Raw genomic sequence first — 21,381 nt, forward strand, 5'->3', positions numbered from 1 at the left:
AATGTAAAGAAATATGAGACTCATTAATACAAAACATGCTAGGTTAAAAGAAAGGAAAACATGATAGTTATGTAAATGTACAATATATACAGCATATGGACTTGAATAACAATTGCATTAGAAAACTATATATTAAATTATAATGATTTGCTGCTAAAATTGTATATATATATATATATATATATATATATATATATATATATATATATATATATATGCAAATTATTCAAATTGCTAATAAAGAATTTTGGGAGGCTGAGATGATCATTTCGAACTCTTTATTTTCTCATCAGTCAGTCATACCCTTTATCTGAGATTCGAACCATAAAGGGTATGACTGACTGATGAGAACATAAAGAGTTCGAAATGATCATCTCAGCCTCCCAAAATTCTTTATTAGCAATTTGAATAATTTGCACAAATAATGAGCTGTCATAGTTGACTATATCCTGTGGATAAGCCTTGAGACAGGCCAAAGCAGGAATGAAAGAGTTAATTAGCAAGGTACATTCAAAAAGCCTTGACAAATACTTAACATATATATATATATATGTATATATGTATGTATGTATGTATGTATGTATGTATGTATTTGTTCTCCTTTTCACTTTTTAATAAAGCTTTTTTGTTTTTTTCTTTCTATGAAGCATTTTTATATGTTTTATATATATATATATATCTTTGTATTTTTTCCATTTTTATTGTCGCTACTTTCAAACCAATAAAAGGATAAAATGTTTAACAGTGAGCGTCTGATAATATTTTATTTATTGCAATATAGAAATATAAATCCCCAATAAATATGACTTTATTGAACTGAAGAAGAAAATCCAGATGGATGATGATGATCTTTTGATATATATATTATGTTGCAGTATGAATACAAGCTTCTACCATATCTTGCCCTTCTTCTTATCTGTTCATGAGATCAACCAGAACCCAAGCATGTTACCCAACATCACCCTGGGCTACAGCATCTATCAGAACTTTTTCATTGCAAGAATGACATATGAGGCCATGATGGACTTGCTATCCACAGGGCAGGAGAATGTCCCAAACTACAGATGTGGAAGACCAAAGAACCTGCTGGCAGTCCTTGAAGAGACAGATTCTGAACTCTTTGGTCATATTTCTACAGTCTTGGGCATCTACAAAATTCCACAGGTATGAAGCTAAAGCAATCTTAATTCCTTGTTGCAAATTAGAATAGAATAGAATAGAATAGAATAGAATAGAATAGAATAGAATAGAATAGAATAGAATAGAATAGAATAGAATAGAATAGAATAGAATAGAATAGAATAGAATAGAATAGAATAGAATAGAATAGAATAGAAGGGACCCTATACCATTTCAGACAAATGGTTGTCCAATCTCTTCTTAAAAACTTTCAACGTTGGAACATTCAAATTCTTAATGTGAAATTCTTAATCTCAAAATACACCTGGAGAGACAGAGTAGATATTAAAATAACTTAAAAGATATTAAAAGATAAATTAGATATTTCTTTTGTTCTCCTTGCCATAATATGGCTTGGAAACAATGTTTAAGCTTTGTAACTTTTTTTTGGCCATTTATTTTTTTAATAAATAAATAAATATTGTAAGTAAAGGAAAACAGCAGCTTGGTAAACTAAGGTTCCCTTGGCAGATTTTTTATTAAAGTTGGGCAAAGTATAGTGAAACATTTAGGCTTGGAGAAAGAGAACAGGTACAATGTGGCCTGTTTCAAGAATTGGTATTTTTTTGAAAAACCCACAATAGCTGTATAAAACAATGTGTTTCTATCCACTTTGTGAAATGAATATGTTTGTTGATATATTTCATAAGTAATACTAAAATGATTTGGATGAACTATTCATTAGATTTTTGTAAATGGGTATGACAAACAGGAAGAAAGAAGGCCAAGAATATATGAGCACAGAATGAGTGAGTTTTAAATTGAAAAGTTAATGGCCAGAACTAAAGAGACTTTGGTCACAGAAACATAGAATGAAAAAATTAAAAGGAGCTGTAGTGATCCTCTAGTCAAGGGGTCCCCAACCCCTGGGCCATGCCCCACTACTGGGTCTTGAGCCATTCAGAACCAGGCTGCAGAAGTGGTGGGAGAATGTGTATGCGAGTGTGTGAGCAGCATGTGAGCGTATGCATATGTGCTCCATTTGTGCAAGCAACAGGCATGTATGCTCACTGTTCACACAGACCCATCACCTCTCCCCCCTCCCCCACCAGTCTGCAAAGAACAACCCACAGATTATTTATTTATTTATTTATTTATTTATTTATTTATTTATTTATTATATTTTATACCGCCCTTCTCCCGAAGGACTCAGGGCGGTGTACAGGGCAATAAATATAAAAAATGGAATACAAAAGTTAAAATACAATTAAATATTATGCCCAAGTTTAAAACAGTAATTAAAACATATTAAAACCCCAACCCTAACCCATCAAACCAGGTCAGATTGCTCAAATAAATAAGTTTTTAGATCGCGCCGGAAGGAGCGAAGGTCGGGGGCCATCCGGAGCTCAACCGGCAAGCGGTTCCACAGGTCTGGCGCACCCACAGAGAACACCCTCCCCCTGGGCGCCAGTCTAGAGCTCCCTAGTCTGAAATTTCTATGGAGATTCTCAATCATCCAGGTCATGCTTGTCCCCAAAGTGTTTTTTTTTCAAATGACAATGGGACTTTGTGTTTTTTTTTCCTTGAAGACATTTTGCTTCTCATCCAAAAAGCTTCTTCAGAACTGGTACTAGTCTGAAATAGTTTTCAGTAAACTGCTCTCAGCAGTGGAGAAAAGCTCTTAGATTTAAGCAGCTGGCTTTTATCATTAAAAGCAGGGCTTTTTTTCTCATAGAATGCTCAGAACGGAGTTCCGGCACCTTTTTTGGATGGAACCTTGTAGGGTAGGCAAGGCAGGTTGTATGACATGTGTGAGTTCCGGCACCTTTTTCTTTTACAAAAAAAGCACTGATTAAAAGTGACACAGACTACCACTGTCTTTTTTTTCATCTTAGATCAATTATGGTGTCATCAGCCATATTCCTGAACAAAATCATCGTTCTCCTTTTTTGTATCGGTTGACCCCAAAACAAGAACCTCCTTTCTCAGCAATTGTCAAGCTGCTGTTACATTTCCGATGGACGTGGATTGGTCTCATTTCTCAGGAAAATGAAAAAGGAGAAAACTTTAGAAGAACCTTGACAAATCTAGCTGTAAAAAATGAGATATGCATTGTCTTCTCAGAGATCATTCCAGCAATGAACGTGGATAGAAGTCTTAGAGGAAAAAGAACAGAAAGTCTCCTTTCTGTTTTCAGTAGTCAAGTAAAAATTATCATTTGTCAACTGAATTATCCAGCCACCGCAACACTATCAAGCCTAATACATTATACTGATTCAATTAATGAACTCATTGGGGGGAAAGTGTGGATTGCAACAACTTTGTCAGATATAAGTTTAAGAATATTTCACTACTCTGTTGATCTCCAACATAAACATGCTTTGTTTTCCTTCCTCACCCAGACAAAGTCTAGGATGCAATATTACATCTTTAATTCATTTTCTCATATTGCCATACAGTTTGGAACAGAAGGATTCCAATGTTCCTATTCAAAGTCTGTGTTCTCTAAGAAAGTTTGGGAAAGATGCACAGAAAAAGAGAACTGCAGATTCCCAGCCCATCATGTGGTTGCAAGAATTCTGTCTGAGGATGGTTCCGGTACTTTCAAAGCAATCCAAGCTGTGTCCTTGGTCCTCAATGCTATCTCTTCCTCCCAAATGAGTATGAGGAGGATGTTGTTTAAAAGCCCTCAGTCACCCCAGGTCATACAGCCATGGCAGGTGAGAATTCTTGCCTTCAAGGTTCCACTGATGCTCCCCTTTCATTTCCTCAGTTTTAAATTGTCTGTAAGGAGAGGTAAAATATTCCAAACAGCAGATGTCCAGTTTATAATATTTGAGAATGAGTATAAGAGAGATTAAAGGGACGCGGTGGCTCAGTGGGTTAGGACGCTGAGCTTGTCGATCAGAAGGTCGGCAGTTTGGCGGGTCGAATCCCCAGTGCCACGTAACAGAGTGAGCGCCTGTTACTCGTCCCAGCTTCTGCCAACCTAGCAGTTCGAAAGCACATAAAAATGCAAGTAGAAAAATAGGGACCACTCCGGTGGGAAGGTAACAGCATTCCATGCGCCTTTGGCGTCTAGTCATGCCGGCCACATGACCACGGAGACGTCCTCGGACAAGCGCTGGCTCTTCGGCTTTGAAACGGAGATGAGCACCAGCCCCTAGAGTCGGAAACGACTAGCACGCATGTGCGGGGGAACCTTTACCTTTACCTTTATAAGAGAGATTATGAGGATAAATGTTTGAAACTTAACTATCTGTGCTGATCTGAGATGCTTTAATGGCATAGGTGTACAGTATAATGCCAAATCTATTTTCCCTATTAGCAAATTAAATAAGCATCAGGATTCTCCAGCAATCCTCAGACTTCTCACTTGATCATACTTGCTGCTCTTGTGTATTTATCAAGCGAAGGAGTTAGTCCTGACTTTGATCTACATATCTTGTAGATCTTATCTCTTGTTACATTCTGTTTTTACCTTCTCCAGTACTCTTGGGTTTCCTTCGTTGTGTTTATTGGTCCAGCTCCTATCTTCTTAATGCAGTGCTCTTGGTTCTAGACTTCTTTTACTCAGTCTATCTTCAGTTGAAATACCTTTCTTCTATAACTGCTCCAAACTATACCTCCAAATTGTTGAACCATTACACCTCCATATTTCTCTGTTGCTAACTTCTCTATCTCCTTATTTTTATAGCACTAATCTCTATATTCCCAGTTTTGTGTGCATGTCTGTGTATGTTTGTGGGTGGGGGAGAAGGGAAGCGAATATCTTTTCTAGTTCCCAACCACAATCACTTTCTTTTATCTTTTTGGAATTCCTCCCCTCTTCTGTTCCATCAAAGCCTCTGTTTTTCCTACAGTGGCCTATAGTGGGTCTTTTGGGTCTTTCTTTGTTCCCAGCTGGACTTTTGTCTTCGAGATCTTCTGCCTTGCTCCAATTCAGAGTGGGGTGATGGAAGAGAGAAAGAAGAGTCCTTGGGCACCCCAATTTCTAGTTGTTACCACTCCTATTTCCTTTCTGCTCAGCAAGACTTTGGCCTCACTGAAGAACTTTGGGATTCAGGAAAGTTTCCATTTGGTGCTCTCTGGTTCAGATTTTTCACAGCTCATATAAATATCTGTCAGCTGGCAGGTCTTTGGGTGATTTCTCTTGAGTACCTTATTTATTTATTTATTTTATTTAATAATATTTCTATACCGCCCTTCTCCCGAAGGACTCAGGGCGGTGAACAGGGCAAGAATAAAAATACAGGATTACAAAAGTTAAAAAATAATTAAATACATGCCCATATACTAAAAATACATCTTAAAACCCCAATAAAATAACAATAACAACCCCCCCCCATTCCCCCATCAGGCCAGGCCAGCTTGTTCAAAAAAGTATGTTTTTAGCTCGCGGCGAAAGGAGCGAAGATCGGGCGCCTTGACAAGCCTTCTTGTTTCTCCCACTGTTACCACACTACAGCTTCCAGGCAATTGTCCACTCTTCACTCTATATGTCCAGCTACTGCTGCTGGCTATGCCATCTGAAGATTGGGGGAGAGCTAAAAGGGGATCCTTGAAATCTGCTAAGCAAAGGAGAGTTGGGTTTGGTTCCAAGACAAGACCCCTTTTAGAAAGTTGGACAAATGGGATTATTTCCTACTACCAGAGTCTATATCTATATCTAGCTGTATATGTACATACATACAAAATATTTTATTAAACAAAATAAAGTATAATGAATTTAAAGAGCTTCACGCAATATCCCAGGAAAACATTTGGATCTAACGTGATTTAGTTTCAATTTCATCTAATGCAATTTTATTTATTTATTTGATTACAATTCTGATGCTAAGCTATGGTTTGGTAAGATAACTGGCACTGGCTGGAGATGGAGGGAGAGAATTCCTGAATCATCCTCTCTCAGACAAAAATGCTAAGCTGAAGTGATTGAACTACTCAGAACACTTCCAATCCAGAATATTTAGAAATATAGTTAGAATAGTTAGAAAACATTGAATAAAGGTTCCAATGGGAATAATGTAACCTGCACAGGCATTTTTTCTTTGTCTTGGCAGCTACAACAGAAGCTAAGAAGCTTCCAGATTCACAATATTTCCAAAGATACAGTTTATTTGGATAAAAGTGGAGTTCCTGTTTCTGACTTTGATATCATGCACTGGAGAATGTTTCCCAATAAGTCTGTTGTTGGTGTGAAAGTTGGGAGTGTAGAAAGAGAAACGTCCTCTGAAGTCAAGGTCTCCAACAATCAGAATGCCATTGTGTGGCCAACATCATTTAAAAAGGTAGCTGATACTGCTTGGCTTTGGGTTCTTCTGTTACCTTCCCATATGCAAACTTTTCTGTTCCAAAATAATTCTTGTTGAAGACAATCAAGATAGCTTTCAATAAGGAAACATAAGATCCCATTAATTAATTAGATATCATGATTCTTTAGCGCTTTTAGTAATTTATCACCAGCTGGACTATGCTATGCCATCAATTACATTGGGTCCTTTATAGTCTACATTATTATACTGAAATATGGTATCCTCATCAATAATTTATTAAACAATTTTATTTTGAAAAGAGAAAAGTCAAAGGTTCAAGGGAATAGCACACTGCATTACCTGAGAGAAAGGTGTCAAATTAATAATGTGATGAAAGAAATTAGGGCACTTGAAAAAAGACATTTTCTTGATGCAATGTTCAGTTGTAGGAGAGAAACATAGCGACGTCCACATTGACAAAGAAAGCCAAGTTTTGGAGGTCTCCTTCCAAAACAAAGATGGAAAGAAAACCATAAGATATACTGTAGCATTCTCACACTTGCCCTAAAGAGAAACATCTTTTACAATGGAACCACTTTTCTTTAGAATGGAGAATAATGGAAACAAAATCTTTCTGGATTGACAATAGATGTGATAGAGAACTCTATCTCTTTCATTGGTTGCTTGTGTGTAGAGTCCACTCCCATAAGGGTCAATGTTAGATGGTACCTCCAATGGTCAGAAATGAAGGAAGCTGAGGGTTTGCTATGCTACTACTCCTTGGTTGAGTTGATTCAGGGTGCTCTTCGGCTTCCAGAAACCAGTTGATTAAAATATTCTTATGTTGTCCTGGCTGATCTTTATTTTTATGTTTAGATGGCACCTTCTTCCAGATGTACAGAAAGTTGTTATCCAGGACATGCCAAGCTCATTAGAGAGGGTGCTCCAGTTTGCTGCTATGACTGTTCTCTCTGTATGGAGGGAACATTTTCTGTTGAAGAAGGTAGGTGGCTTTGGAGAAAAAAGAATTGAAAATGCAATCAAAATTCATTCCTGGTTTTCTGGAAACATTACTAAAAATGTGCTTTTTGAAAAGGCATCTGTTTTTCCTTGAGGATGTTTTGCTTCTCATCCAAGAAGCTTCTTCAGCTCCAACCCAAGAAGATGCTTCTTCGATGAGAAGCAAAATGTCTTCAAAGAAAAACAAAGTGCCTTTTGGAAAAGCACTTTTGGGACAACCATAACCTGGATGACTGAGAATCTCCATAGACGTTTCTAAAAATGTTTTCTTTCCTGCTAGTTATAGACATAATTGCTAGCATAGTTTCTTTTACAATTACACGGTAAGAAAAAGTTCACAAATTTTCAAGGATTTGGTACTATCACCCAATGTTGCCTTATGCTTTGAATAATTCTGGGCAGAAATATTGAATTATTCCTTCGGCATTTGCGCATTATCATGATGTAATGATGTTGGTTTCTCTGGTGGGCAACTGAGCTCCAGCATGGGTCGTTTTTCTAGCCACAGGCCCGACTTAATGTGCTAAAAGCTACACTCCTTAATGAAGATGGAGAGAATACAAATCTCTATTTTACTTAAATTAATGATTAATACCATTTCAGCCCAAATATCCAACCAATTTTTTCCACTTGTGAAATAGAGACCCCTGGTGGTGCAGTGGTTAGAATGCAGTATTGCAGGGTAACTCTGCCCATTGCCAGGAGTTTGATCCTGACTAGCTCAAGGTTGACTCAGCCTTCCATCTTCCAAAGTCAATAACATGAGAATCCAGAATGTTGGGGGTAATATGCTGACATTGTAAACCATCCAGAGGGTGCTGTAAAGCACTATGGGGAAATATATCAGTCTAAATGCTATAGCTATTGTTGGAACAATCCAGTGAGTGAATTTTATATAAGCACCCAAAAAGCATCTTATAAAATATGGAAGGCAACAACACAACAACATCCAAATAGCAATTAAGCCAAATAAAGCCAAAGTTCCAGATTTTTGCTATCTGATGCCTCCTGTAGAATTCAAACACAATGTTGCACTACAGTTTCAGGTGACATTCAGTCTTATGTTCTATATAGTTTCTTCAGTATTACTTGGTCATTTATGTTTCATAAATATGTTTTCACACCATCCAGTATGGTGTTAAATAATAACTAAGTACAGTGAGAAAGTATTTTCTAATATGTTCTCAACCTTCTTCAATATCCTCTCTCTCTCCATCACATATGAAAACTTATTTATTGTAGTAGTAATTTTTTTCAGGATTCTATAGCTGCAGAAACAGATACATGCTAGCAAATGTTTTTTTCAGATGCAGCCCATTGCAGCAAGTGTCCAGATGACCAGTATTCTAATGAGAAGCGAAATCAGTGTGTTCCCAAAAGTATAAGCTTTTTGTCTTATGAAGAAATTTTGGGTCTCATTCTGGCTTTCCTTGCTCTTGCTTTGTCCCTTATCACTATATTTGTCCTGGGAATCTTCATTAAACACCGAGAAACTCCCATAGTCAGAGCTAACAATCGGGACCTCACCTATGTTCTCCTGATCTCCCTCCTCCTCTCCTTCTTAACCTCCCTTTTATTTATTGGTCATCCCAAAAAAGTGACCTGTTTTGTTCGACAAACTATTTTCAGTGTTGTTTTCTCTGTTGCTGTGTCTTCCTTGCTGGCCAAGACTGTCATGGTGGTGGTAGCATTCCTTGCCACAAAGCCAGGCAGTAGGATGAGGAAATGGCTTCGGAGGAGTTTGGCGAACTCCATTGTCTTATTGTGTTCTGGTATTCAAGTATGCATTGCTATCATATGGCTGGGAAACTCTCCCCCATTTCCAGATTCTGATCTACATTCCCAACCAGGACAGATCCTGCTGCAATGCAATGTAGGCTCAGTCACCATGTTCTATTCTGCGCTTGGCTATATGGGCTTTCTGGCTATCATCTGCTTCTTGGTAGCTTTCCTTGCACGAAAGCTGCCAGGGACATTTAATGAAGCCAAGCTGATCACCTTCAGCATGCTGGTTTTCTGTAGCGTTTGGATCTCCTTTGTCCCCACTTACCTGAGCACCAAAGGGAAATACATGGTAGCTGTGCAGATCTTCTCAATCCTGGCCTCCAGCCTGGGTTTACTAGGTTGCATTTTTGTCCCCAAATGCTATATTATTATTCTGAGACCTTCCATGAACACCAAGGAGCATATGATGATGAAAAACAATGAGGGGTCCTGATGTTGGTGCTGATGTTTTTACAGTTTACAGGCAGTAAGCAGTAATTTTTTTGTGTTATAGCTCATGTTTCTTCATTCCATGTGAATTTTGAGTTATGATAATTGACTAATTAGGTTGTCTTGGGAGTTTCCCGGTACTCCCATGTTATACCTTTGCTCCACGAGCTACATTGGTTACCAGTTGTCTTCCGGGTGAGATTCAAGGTTTTGGTTATGATCTTCAAGTCCTTACATGGCATGGGTCTGGGGTACCTCGAGGACCACCTGCTGCCGGCGTCAACTTCCCTCCGCCCTGTGCGTTCCCACAGAGAGGGCCTCCTCAGGGTGCCTCCGGTCAGGGAATGTCGACTGGTGGCCCCCAGGGGGAGGGCCTTCTCTGTGGGTGGTCCGGCTTTATGGAACCAACTGCCGGTTGAGCTCCAGATGGCATTGGACCTTCGCTCCTTCCGGCGCGGTCTGAAGACCCACTTGTTTGAACTAGCTGGTCTAGCCTGATGGGGGACGTTAGGGTTTTTTTAATGGGTTTTTATTGTTATTGTATTTTTTAACTGGGCACTTGTTTAATTCCTTTTTAATTTTTGTATTGCTATTTATATATGCCCTGTTCACCGCCCTGAGTCCTTTGGGAGAAGGGCGGTATACAAATTTAATAAAAGTAAAGTAAAAGTAAAGTAAAGGTTGATGAAACTACTCAACTCCTTTCAAGTTCTCATATTCTTTAGTTTTGCAATCAGAATTCATGTTAAATGATTACCATTACTGAAATTAAGTCAGATAAACTTTTATCAGAAATGCTCTGCATGATGTAGTTTTAGAGGAAGGCAGATTATGGCTAACTATGATGAGTGTTTCTATTACTATATTTTGAGATTAAATTTTATTTATTAGAACTTTATTCTGAGATTTTTTTAATTTTATTAGTTTCAAATATATATGTGGCCGAAGGACAGGTGACAGGAATGCAGGAAAACAACTCCCACTGGGAATATAAGGCATAATTTTCCTCCCATTTTTGTTCTCTAGTAATTGCTCGTCTTTCTTGTTCATATTGCCAAGTAGGTCACAGATGGCTAATAGGTATATCTCAAACTGAATTCTGCATTTTTTTCTTGGTACAGCTTTGCATTCCACCCTACATCTATATTTTGGGGATGGGTTCCTGAATCCAGACCCTCATATCTTACAGCCTCCAGCTGATTTGCATGTTCCTCAACTACATCAGGTCTGAAGTTGCCAAATAGTCTTCAAAGAAACACTCATGTACAGTGCTTTAAAGTAGTCCAAACAAGTCTATGGAGATTCTTGGTCATCCAGGTCATGATTGTCCCAAATGTGCTTTGTTTTTCTTTGAGGACTTTTTGCTTCTCATCCAAGAAGCTTCTTCTTGGGTCAGAGTTGAAAAAGCTTCTTGGATGAGAAGTGAAACATCTTCAAGGAAAAACAGTTGCCTTTTGAGATAGCACAAGAAAAGGGTTTCAGTTATTTTGGCATTTTTCTCACTCCAGATAAGGCTGCAACTCATGTGGTAGCCAGATCTGGTCCCAAGGTGCTAGTCAGATCTGGTCCCAATGGTTGGGATAACCATGACCTGGATGACTGAGAATCTTCATAGACATTTAACCAGATCTGGGCAGAGTTAGAAGGAAAGAGAAGAGAATTACCAGCATCAAATGGATGAACTCTATTAGAGTTTCCATGAGTGTTGAAACTCCCAGAATTGTTCACAGACCTCAAAATTTCAAAGATTCAGGAACATTGGATTTTTGGGGGAGAGGGCAGTGGTGGGATTCAGTTTGACCACTTTGGCAGAACCTGTAGCTAATTTTTTGTTGCCCAGGCCCAGAATGGATTTCTGGAAGTGACATCCATACAGAGAACCAGTTGTTCACATATTTGAATCCCACCACTGCCTAAAGGGCCAGATTGTGGAAAGATCATCCTGAAGAAGTTCCAACTATGATTTTATTATAGATTGATAGCCACATGACAACCTATAACCAATCAATCAATCAATCCATATGTACTTCTTCTCTATAAGAGAACGGCTTTCAGAAAAGCTTTAATTCATGCCTCTCAAGGTGAGGGGTCTGGAGTCTAAAACATACAAAGAATGGTTACGAAGAATTGGGTATGTCTAGTCTAATGAAAAAAAGGACTAGGGGAGACATGATAGCAGTATTCCAATATCTGAGAGGCTGCCAGAAAGATGATGGGAGTCGACCTATTTTCCAAAGGACCAGACAAAAACAATGGGTGGAAACTAATCAAGGAGAAAAGCAGCCTACAACTAAGGAAAAATTTCTGAACAGTGAGAGCAATCAACCAATAGCTTGTCTTCAAAAGTTGTGGATGCTCCATCACTTGAGGCTTTCAAAAAGAGACTGGACAACCATTTATCTGAAATGGTATAGGGACTCCTGCTTGAGCAGGGGGTTGAAATAGAAGGCCTCTAAGGTCCATCCCACCCTTATTATTCTATGTTCTAGACACTCTGTGTGGATTCTTCTATAAATTACTCAAGGTGACTGGGAATAAAACTGCTTCTCATAATCATAGGCTTGTAATTAATTTACTTAAAACTGAATCTGAATATGTGCTTCAAAAATAAATACTGAAAATGAGAGGAATTTTGTTGTGGGTTGGTTGTAGGTTTGGGGGATGGTTTGTTTTTTTGGGTTTTTTGCATGGTTTTCAATCAGAATATTCTTGGCAAGCGTTTTGGAGGTGATTTCTAGTGTTCTCTTCTTCCTCAAAGAGAGGGACTGGCAAAAGGTTTCCTACCTGGATTTGTGCCTAAGGCATTAGTAGAACTAATAGAACTTATGGTCTCCTGGTTCCTCACCTTGTGCCATAACCACTACACATATGCAGAAAAAATAGGAGGAAATAAAATACAGATTTTTTTTAAAAAATCCAGGAGCAAATACCTAAGTCAAATTTAATAGTTGTCCAACAACAGAAGCTAAAAAGACAAAGATAATAAATGAAAAAGGTACCAAACTCTCATTAGGAACAGTCATCTCTTGTCAAATTATATTCAGCAAAACTACTCTATGCATAGTGCAAATTGTTTTCAGAAAATATATTAATATTTGTGATTAATTATAAGAACAATTAATCAGTGGATTAGCTAAATTCCTAAAGTTTTGGGTGCTTATCACTGGAGGTTTTCAGAAATAGACTGGACAACAATTTGATTGGGATGTATAAGGGTGCCACACTGAAAAGGGGGATGAAATAGAAGACCTCTGAGGTCCCTTCCAGTTCTATGATTCTATGTTCTAACAATTTCCTGATATATAGATATAGATATATTTAAATTTGAGAAAAATCCAGATTGATCCATATGAATAATTTTACCAATAATCTGTTTTAATGAATTCAGTATATTGTATACTTCAGTATATTTTATAGTCATATGAAGAAGTGAAATGACCCTATAAGATGCCAAATCCTTGGAATATTTAGCTGACTTAAGAAAGAAAATAATCATAGATTGTTTCAAAAACTCCCATAAAGGATCCCCTAAGTACACAGTATTGCATAAAAGTAAAACCTTGGGTATTAAAATAACTTTAAATTACAAAAATCCCATCTAATTCACTGACTTTGACTTTGAATAAAACAACTTATTCTAATGTTCCTGATTAATTGTCTAAAAACTAAATCTGACGCATAAATAATTGGGAATGAAGCACTTAAAAGAAACTTGTGGTATAATAAATTCAATAAATGTTTAGCTGGTCAAAGATTATTTATTGCTAAAAGAGAACAGTAGAGCTTCCCACTGAAAATCAGGTGGTCTTATTTCTGTCCATGTAAAAAAGGCAATTCTTCCAAATGTTCTATCTCATTTAAACCACCATAAGTTGGGAGTAGTGCCTTCATGTTAGCATTTTTTTAAAAAATTAACAATTGAAATTGTACACATTAGCTATAAGGATTTTTTAATGGCTTCTTGCTACCTCAGTTATATTTATTAGGTCTAAATCAAGGCTGACATAAAAGAAAGAGAGACTTCCTTGTAGATTCTAGTTCCAAGGTAGCTTATTATATATTTCTAAAGATCCTCTTCTCAATAGAGTGCCAAAATCAGAAGCCCTCCTAGTTTTTCATCATCAGATGTGCCTTCATGTTCAGATCAGGGCTAAGAATAATGATATAGCATTTGGGAACAAAGATGCAGCCCAGTAAGCCCAGACTGGAGGCTACAATGGAGAAGACCTGCACAGCTACCATATATTTCCCTTTGGTGCTCAAGTAAGTGGGGACAAAGGAGACCCAAACACTGCAGAAAACCAACATGCTGAAGGTGATCCACTTGGCTTCATTGAAGGTCCCTGGCACCTTTCGGGCAAGGAAAGCTGCAATGAAGCTAATGACAGCCAGAAAGCCCAAATAGCCAAGGGCAGAATAGAACATGATGACTGAACCTACATTGCATTGCAGCAGGATCTGTCCTAGTTGGGAATGTAGATCAGAATCTGGAAATGGGGGAGAGTTTCCCAGCCATATAAGGCAGATGCCTACCTGAACTCCAGAGCAAGACAAGACAATGGAGTTGGCCAGAGTTTTCCCCAGCCATTTCTTCATTCTACTGCCTGGCTTTGTGGCTAGAAAAGCCACGACCACCACAATGGTCTTAGCCAGCAAGCAAGATACAGCAATTGAGAAAACTATACTGAAGGAGATTTGTTGAAGAAGGCAGGTCACTTTCTTGGGGCGACCAATGAATAGAAGTGTGCTCAAGAAGGAAAGCATGAGGGCAATCAAAAGAATGTAGTTGAGGTCCCGATTATTGGCTTTGACTATAGGAGTTTCTCTGTATTGAATGAAGATTCCCAGAACAAAGGCTGTAGTTGCAGATAAAGCAATGGCAAGGAGAGCCAGCATGAGACCCAATATTTCTTTATAGGACAGGAAAGTTGTAACTTTGGGGAGACATTTATCTCGCCTCTTATTGGAATGCTGATTATCTGGACACTTTTCACAATGAACCACATCTGAAAAACACAAGCAACTCATGAGGTTAGTAGCACTTACAGTATCTCCTTATGACCAAGAAACCACAATGTTGTAGTGTGGTATAGCTAGAAAATTAATTATTTATTTTAATTGTCTCATTGCCTGCACTCATTTCCCCACTCAAGAATGCCCAAACACTTCTCCAACACAAAAGTATGCTTCTGAGGCATTTTGTGGGAGAGGAAAATGGAAGATAGTAGCAATTTAAGTCCTTCAGAACATGGAAATCTTTGACAAGCTTAGATGCAAAGCATATGAGACCTCATGTATTTGTGTAGTGCTCCTTCTTTGTTCCTGAGCCACCTACCTTCCTTTGTGGAGATTGTTCCTTCCATACAGGGAGAACAGTCATAGCAGCAAACTGGTGCTCCCTCTCTCAGCAGTTTGTTGTATCCTGGGAGACAACTTGGAGTACACCTAGAAATTGGCACCTGTGTAAAGAATATCCTGGTTGACCAATTTTAGGAGTTTATTATACATCACATTTGGAAACTGCTCAAAACTAGCATCCAGAATGCCTGTGTTCCAGTTAAAGTTAAATTCATTACCAGCCAGGTTAACAGTGCTAAACCATAGATTCCTTAGATGGGACACAAACATTATACAAATACATTATTCACAAAACCCAATATATTCAGTTAGAAAGTCATTTGAACTAAAAGTAATCAAATCTAAGGAATGCTTAATAGAGTGAATGAATGAGCATTGAGCAGAAGAGCTTGTACTGAACTTGGTTCTTGGCAGAAATAGTATTTCAAGTTCTTCCAAGAATTTTAATTTTTCTTAACTTAAAATTGTACTGTATCTAAACTTGTCAAATGCTGTAATTTTATATGCCAATGATGCTCTCTTGATTATATTTTGAAAATATAGTGCATTTTTTTTCAAAAATATTTTTCTTCTTTTTCTAAAGAATACCCAGAAGTAGTCCTATTTTAACAGGATTTGACATGTGGTTTGGACATCAAGTCCCATCAGCTTCAGCTTTAATGGCCAATTGCCAACTCTCTCTGCCTGCTTCTGTCTGCTTCTATTTCATCCTCATTCAAAGGGATTTGCTGAATGTCTTATTTCCCTAAAGGCTGAAAGATGCCTTACAGAACAATTTTGGCACTCCTCAATCAACAGTAGGTGTTTGGGAGGTCCAGGACAAATAGGAGTGTTTCTTTTCCTTTTCATTCCAAGCATCAGAGTGGCAAGGCTGGTAAGCTTTTAGGTAAAGTACCACCAATATGGTGATGATATTTAGTTATAGATCTCCATCCCTGGTGAGTTATAAAATGATGTCTCAGTGCCTGGAGCTTGTGGGGATCTTGATGGGGAACAATAGACTTCAAATCAACCCTCAATGGTTGAATAGCTTTGAGTTCTAGGACATTTATAGATCCAGAGATTTACCATTTCTGGGCTGGGTTGGGGCTGTACCATTCCAAACAGACCTGGTATACAATTTGGAGGTCTTTCTGGATGCTCAACTCCTGATCAGAGAGGAAATAGCAGTTGTGGCTAGGAGAGTCTTTCAACAGTTTAATTAGTGTGCCAATTCCACCCATTCCTGGATCAGGAAGGCTTAGTCATATCTGCCCTAGTCACTTTCCAAATGGACTATTCTAATGTGCTGTACATGAGGCTGCTCTTGAACAGTATGTGGAAGCTTCATCTGGTATAAAATGCAGCAGCACAGGAAATTTTATGTGCTCTGAAAACTATGCATCCTACCCCTGATTTCATTAAGCAGCATTGGCTGCCAGTTTGGTTCCAGGTCTAATTCAAAGTGCTATCTATGACTTCAAATCCATACATGGCATGAAGACCATGCCTCCGTACGGTTACATGTACCTGCCCACTGGACCATCAAACCACCTGAGGTGGGATTAACCACAACCCTGCCAGTCTTACGGAAGGCCCTCAAATTTGTCTGCCTGCATGCTTTAGTATCCCAAGGAAGTATGAAACCTGTTAAATGGTAATACTGTATATAGTTAGATTTCACTCTTTTTATTTATGCTGGCTGGGAAATTCTGAGAGTTGAAGTCCACAAGTCTTAAGTTGCCAAGGTCAGAGACCCCTGCTCTAAACAATCAGCCAAATCCACCTGGTTAAATGTCGTTGGCCATATGATGGCATTGTGATCAATGGAGAGCTTGACTTCCAAAGATGCATCTCTTTCTGTATTTCCAATCTTCACTCCAGCAGAGGACTTGTTAGGAAATACTGCCCAGTTCATAATATCAAATTCAGCAATAGGAATTCCATTTTCATCCAAATAAACACCATCCACAGAAAGATTGTAAAGCTGAAAATTTCTGAGAATAGGATGAAGCTAAAGCACACACACACACACATTAAAAATCAGCAGAATTTTTGTGATAAAGCAAATAAATATTGGAATAGGATTCATATTTTAATGCAGAAAATTCTTAAGTAAAGATAAAGATGAAATCAGAAACTCTTATTCTGGGCATAATGGAAAAAGACTTAAAAAATTTTTTTTGGAACTTTGATCCTATATATGTCAACAGCAGCAAGACTATTGTTTGCATGAAAATGGAGGGACATTTTGATTCCCACTATGGATGAATGGCTACAGAAGCCAATGGAGTTGACAGAGATGGGTAAATTGACTATTTTGATTAAAGAAAAGAACATAAGTACTTTTGTTTCCATATGGAGATTGCTTCTGGATTTTATGCTTGAGGTGGAAAAAGATGAGACTTTGACCTTGGAATGTACTGATTAGATTGATTTGTTGTTATAGAAATGGCTATTTTAAACTACTTTGGAAAAGTAAAAAGTGGAGGTTCGATGTTAATGCTTTATTCTACTGCAACAGAGGAAGTCTGGGTTTTTTTCCTTCTCACCCTCATTTCCGTTCCCCCTTTCCTGAGTCCTACTATATGTTTTTGTATTTTTGTATTTTATTTTATAATCCAATAAAATGTTATAAATCTGAAAAAATCAGGAGATTTACCCCGTACCTTTCCTGTTCCCACTTGAAACAATTAAAAGCTGTGCCTGCAAATATTGGGTGGCAGAATGAAGTTAAGTATATGCTCTCCCTCCCTCCTTCCCTCCCTCCCCCTTTTTCATTCTTTCTCGTGCTCCTTGGTTCATAACTCAGGTCTGCTACTTCTAAGATCCTAGAGGTAAAAGAGAATAATTCTGTCAGACCTCCCTATACCTACTATTCTGCTGTGATTGCAGAATATTTTTCCCACTGGCTGACGATGCATCAAAGTGAAAGATAGTAGAAATGGAGAATTTGCTTCCATTCTGACATGTTGGGTATTCAGGAACACAACAGGGCCTTTTTGTTGGAAGAACATAAAAACAATGGCAATACAGGTAGGCCATTTCATACCTGTGATTTCCCCTCCCCCCCATCTCCTGGGTTCTGAAGTTTCAATTCCTCATTGCTTTATGAAAGCAACTGATGATGCTGGGAAATAGAAGGGGTGGAGTTGTATTGGTGGGGTTCCACATTATAGGTTTTATTTGTAATGGAGGGAAAGAAATCAGGGAAGAGTCTTGGGACTCAATCCTCCATGGTGAGAGTGAAGGGGTAAATGCAGAAGAAAATGATGGTAGGCGCCAGGTATGATTTGGAATCCACAATCAGATGGAGGTGAACTGACCTCTTTGTTCTCTAAAGATGCTCAGACGGGACATAGATTTCACATGTTGTGGTGATAGAAGCACAAGTAGAAATAAACTCCCTGGTTTACAAACTCAGTGTGTGATGAACAAGAGAGAGGTTGGAGATGGTATTGTGTACAGAGGGTTCAATAAGAGTTATTCAGCAACAGCGTCTCCTTCATATTCTCTTTCTCTAAGCCTCCAGCATGGTGAAAACTAACACTAGAAACTGGGAAACTGCTTTTGGGCATACCCACCCATTTGTAGCCCTTCCCTACTCCAATAGATAAGGGGTTCTGTCAAAAGAACTTCAAAGGGAAAAACTCACCTGCCACGGCTGTACTTTCAGAGATGTCTGATGGTTTCCAACCCTCATTTTTCTCCTGATCATTTGGGAGGAAGAAGCAATGCTGAGGATGTGGGAGATAACCTGAATTGCAGTGGAAATGCTAGAGCCATCCTGAGTCAGGATATTTGCAACCATATCCTGGGATAGGATTTTCCACTTCTCTCTTTCAATGAACCTTACCCAAAACTTTTTAGATAACACAGGGCTTGGATAGAAGACCCTAAATGATGAAATCACAAACTGTTTTATAGGAAGAAAAGATGTTTTTAAATCATAATTTTGTGTCCTCCTTTTTGCCTGGGATAAGAAAGATAATAGAAGATGTTTATGCTGCAAGTTAATGAATTCGTAAAAATATCTCACGCTTCTGTCACTCAAAACAGTGGCAATCCACACTTTCCTCCCAAACCCTTTTTGATTCTGCTCAGATTTTGATATTGCTGAGGTTAGGATTATTGCAGATTTTAAATCCAAATGACATACAATAACTTTCACTTCCTTGGGGATAAAATGAAGAAGTTTCCTCATTTGTTTCTCTTCATCATTCTGTGGGATGTTTTCTGAGAAAGCAACACAAACCCCTTTCTTTATGACTGCAGTCACAAAGGAATTTCTGAACTTTTCCCCATTTTCATTGTCTGGGACAAAGAGGCCAATCCACGTCCACTGGAAATACAGGAGCAGTTTAACCATTGCCAAGTGAGGAGGTTCTTGCTTTGGACTCAACCGGTAGAAAAAAGGGAAATGATGTTTCTGCTCAGGAATGTGGCTGATGACTCCATAGCTGATCTAGGAAGAAACAGAAAAAGGGTTGATTATCTTTCTCTTACGGACAAAAAGGAGTGTTAATATCTGAGGACCCTTTCCCCTAAGCAGGAAAATTCTTTCTCTCTGCCCTTGATTTTCAACCATGACATGTGCTGTCTCTGCTTTAAGAGTTTTTCTCTGTTAATAGTCTTAATCTCTTATTTGATTCCCCTCCAAGTTGAAGGAAGGAGAAATGTAAGATTTTTAAACCATCTTAAGTTTATACTTTGATTGGGTGGAGAGAACAGACAAGATATTATGGTAACATCTGTCTAGCTAGTCATTTTCCCCATTTCTGTCTGTCAACTGCACTTTATGCTTGCTTGTGCTTCGCTGCTATGCAGTGACAGACTGCCATGAACTGGGGAGGGGGAATGAAGGGGGGAATACTTTGGGAAATGAAAATAAGTGCTGTATCTCCTCAAGACGATGCCTTAAGGTTACCCAGCTGGAAGAAGGAGAGGCCACATATGAAACTGCACTTGGACTGACTGTTATTAAAACATCTTGCCTGAACCTGATTGTTACACTGCACTGGGCAATGAGAGACAGTTAAGGGAGGGAAAAATAGAACTTAGGGATTTTGGCGCACAATTTTCAGTTCTAGCTTTCCAATGTTGCAATACATTTGATTTCTAATAAAGCTATACCTTTCCCATAAAATAGGCAGACAAGGATCATTTTTATCTATAGCTTCAAGTTGTGGGCAGTCTGACAACCCCCTTTTCAACCATTACACTCTTTGAGTCTTCCTTTAAATCTGGATGGATTTTGACAAATAATTCTTTTGTCTTGGAAGGAAGACTGCAGTGAGTGGAAGATTGAAAGAAGAGAGAGGAGAGAGATTACCAAATGGGATAGGTATTTCATTTAGAAGATGGGTTCCAGTGCTTCACCTCAGGCTTAGTTCAAATGCAATTCCATAGCAAAAAAATGAGAAATTTGCAAAACCCAGACTATCTTTCAAAAGCAATGCTGTAAACTGATACCACAAGGAATAAAGAATTATTTGGATAAATAATGGGAAAATTCTTATTATAGGGTTCTTTCTATCATCTGATTTCATTTATTTCTTAATATGTACCATAGCCAGCTTTTAGATTATCTACAGAACATACCCAGGGAAATTAGCTTGAACTTCCATTCATACCTGTGGGATTTTGTAAATGCCTAGCATAGTTGAAACATGATTAAAGAGCACAGAATCAGTCCCTTCAAGCACAGCCAAAAGATGTTTTTGCCTTCCACATCTGTAATTTGGGATAGTCTCATTCCCTGTAGAAAGAAAATCCAACATGGACTCATATGTCATTCTTCCATTGAAAAAGTTATCATAGATGTTGTAGCCCAGGGTGATATTCGGTAACAGCCTCGGATTCTGATTGATTTCACGAATGGCAAAGAAGAAGGGCAGGACATGCCACCAGGTCCGATGCTCACTGCAAGTTATGAGATATTAATAGGTCTTCACTCTCAGTTTAGATTTTCATCTTAGTTTTTAAATTCCTTTTGTCCTGTAAGCCATTTTTCTACATTCAGAAATTTCTTCAATCTTCCCCCTCATTTAAGGAGGGTGGCTGATTTTGCTCTATAACAATAGCACTTAGGCTTGTAAACTGCTTCATAGTGCTTTATAGCCCTCTCTAAGCAGTTTACAGAATCAACATATCACACACACCCCCAACAACCTGGATCCTCATTTTACTGACCTCGGAAGGATGGAAAGCTGAGTCAACCTTGAGCTGGTGAGACTTGAACTGCCGGCAGTCAGCAGTCAGCAGAAGTAGCCTGCAGTATTGCATTCTAACCACTGGGCCACCACGGCTGTATACCCTAAATCACAATGTTCCTAAATGGACTGCACCAAGTTTCCTTTTAAATAAATGTGTATCTAATCTCCGTACTGGAAAAACTAAAAAAAAAAAAAAGCTTGAGGATGGATCATTTTGA

General features: G+C 38.4%; 1 protein-coding gene across 1 annotated transcript; it reads left to right on the forward strand.

The window, feature by feature from the left end:
- Positions 1-876: 876 nt before the first annotated feature.
- On the forward strand, positions 877-9,615 carry LOC310634778 (vomeronasal type-2 receptor 26-like; the record flags this gene model as incomplete). The annotated part of the gene is made up of 3 exons (XM_083353314.1): positions 877-1,164; positions 6,186-6,318; positions 8,705-9,615. 3 exons carry the CDS (start codon positions 877-879, stop codon positions 9,613-9,615), a joined length of 1,332 nt encoding a protein of 443 aa, XP_083209440.1.
- Positions 9,616-21,381: the final 11,766 nt, after the last annotated feature.

Source organism: Vipera ursinii, assembly GCF_947247035.1.
Source record: "Vipera ursinii genome assembly, chromosome: 2".
NCBI classification, from domain to species: domain Eukaryota; kingdom Metazoa; phylum Chordata; class Lepidosauria; order Squamata; family Viperidae; genus Vipera; species Vipera ursinii.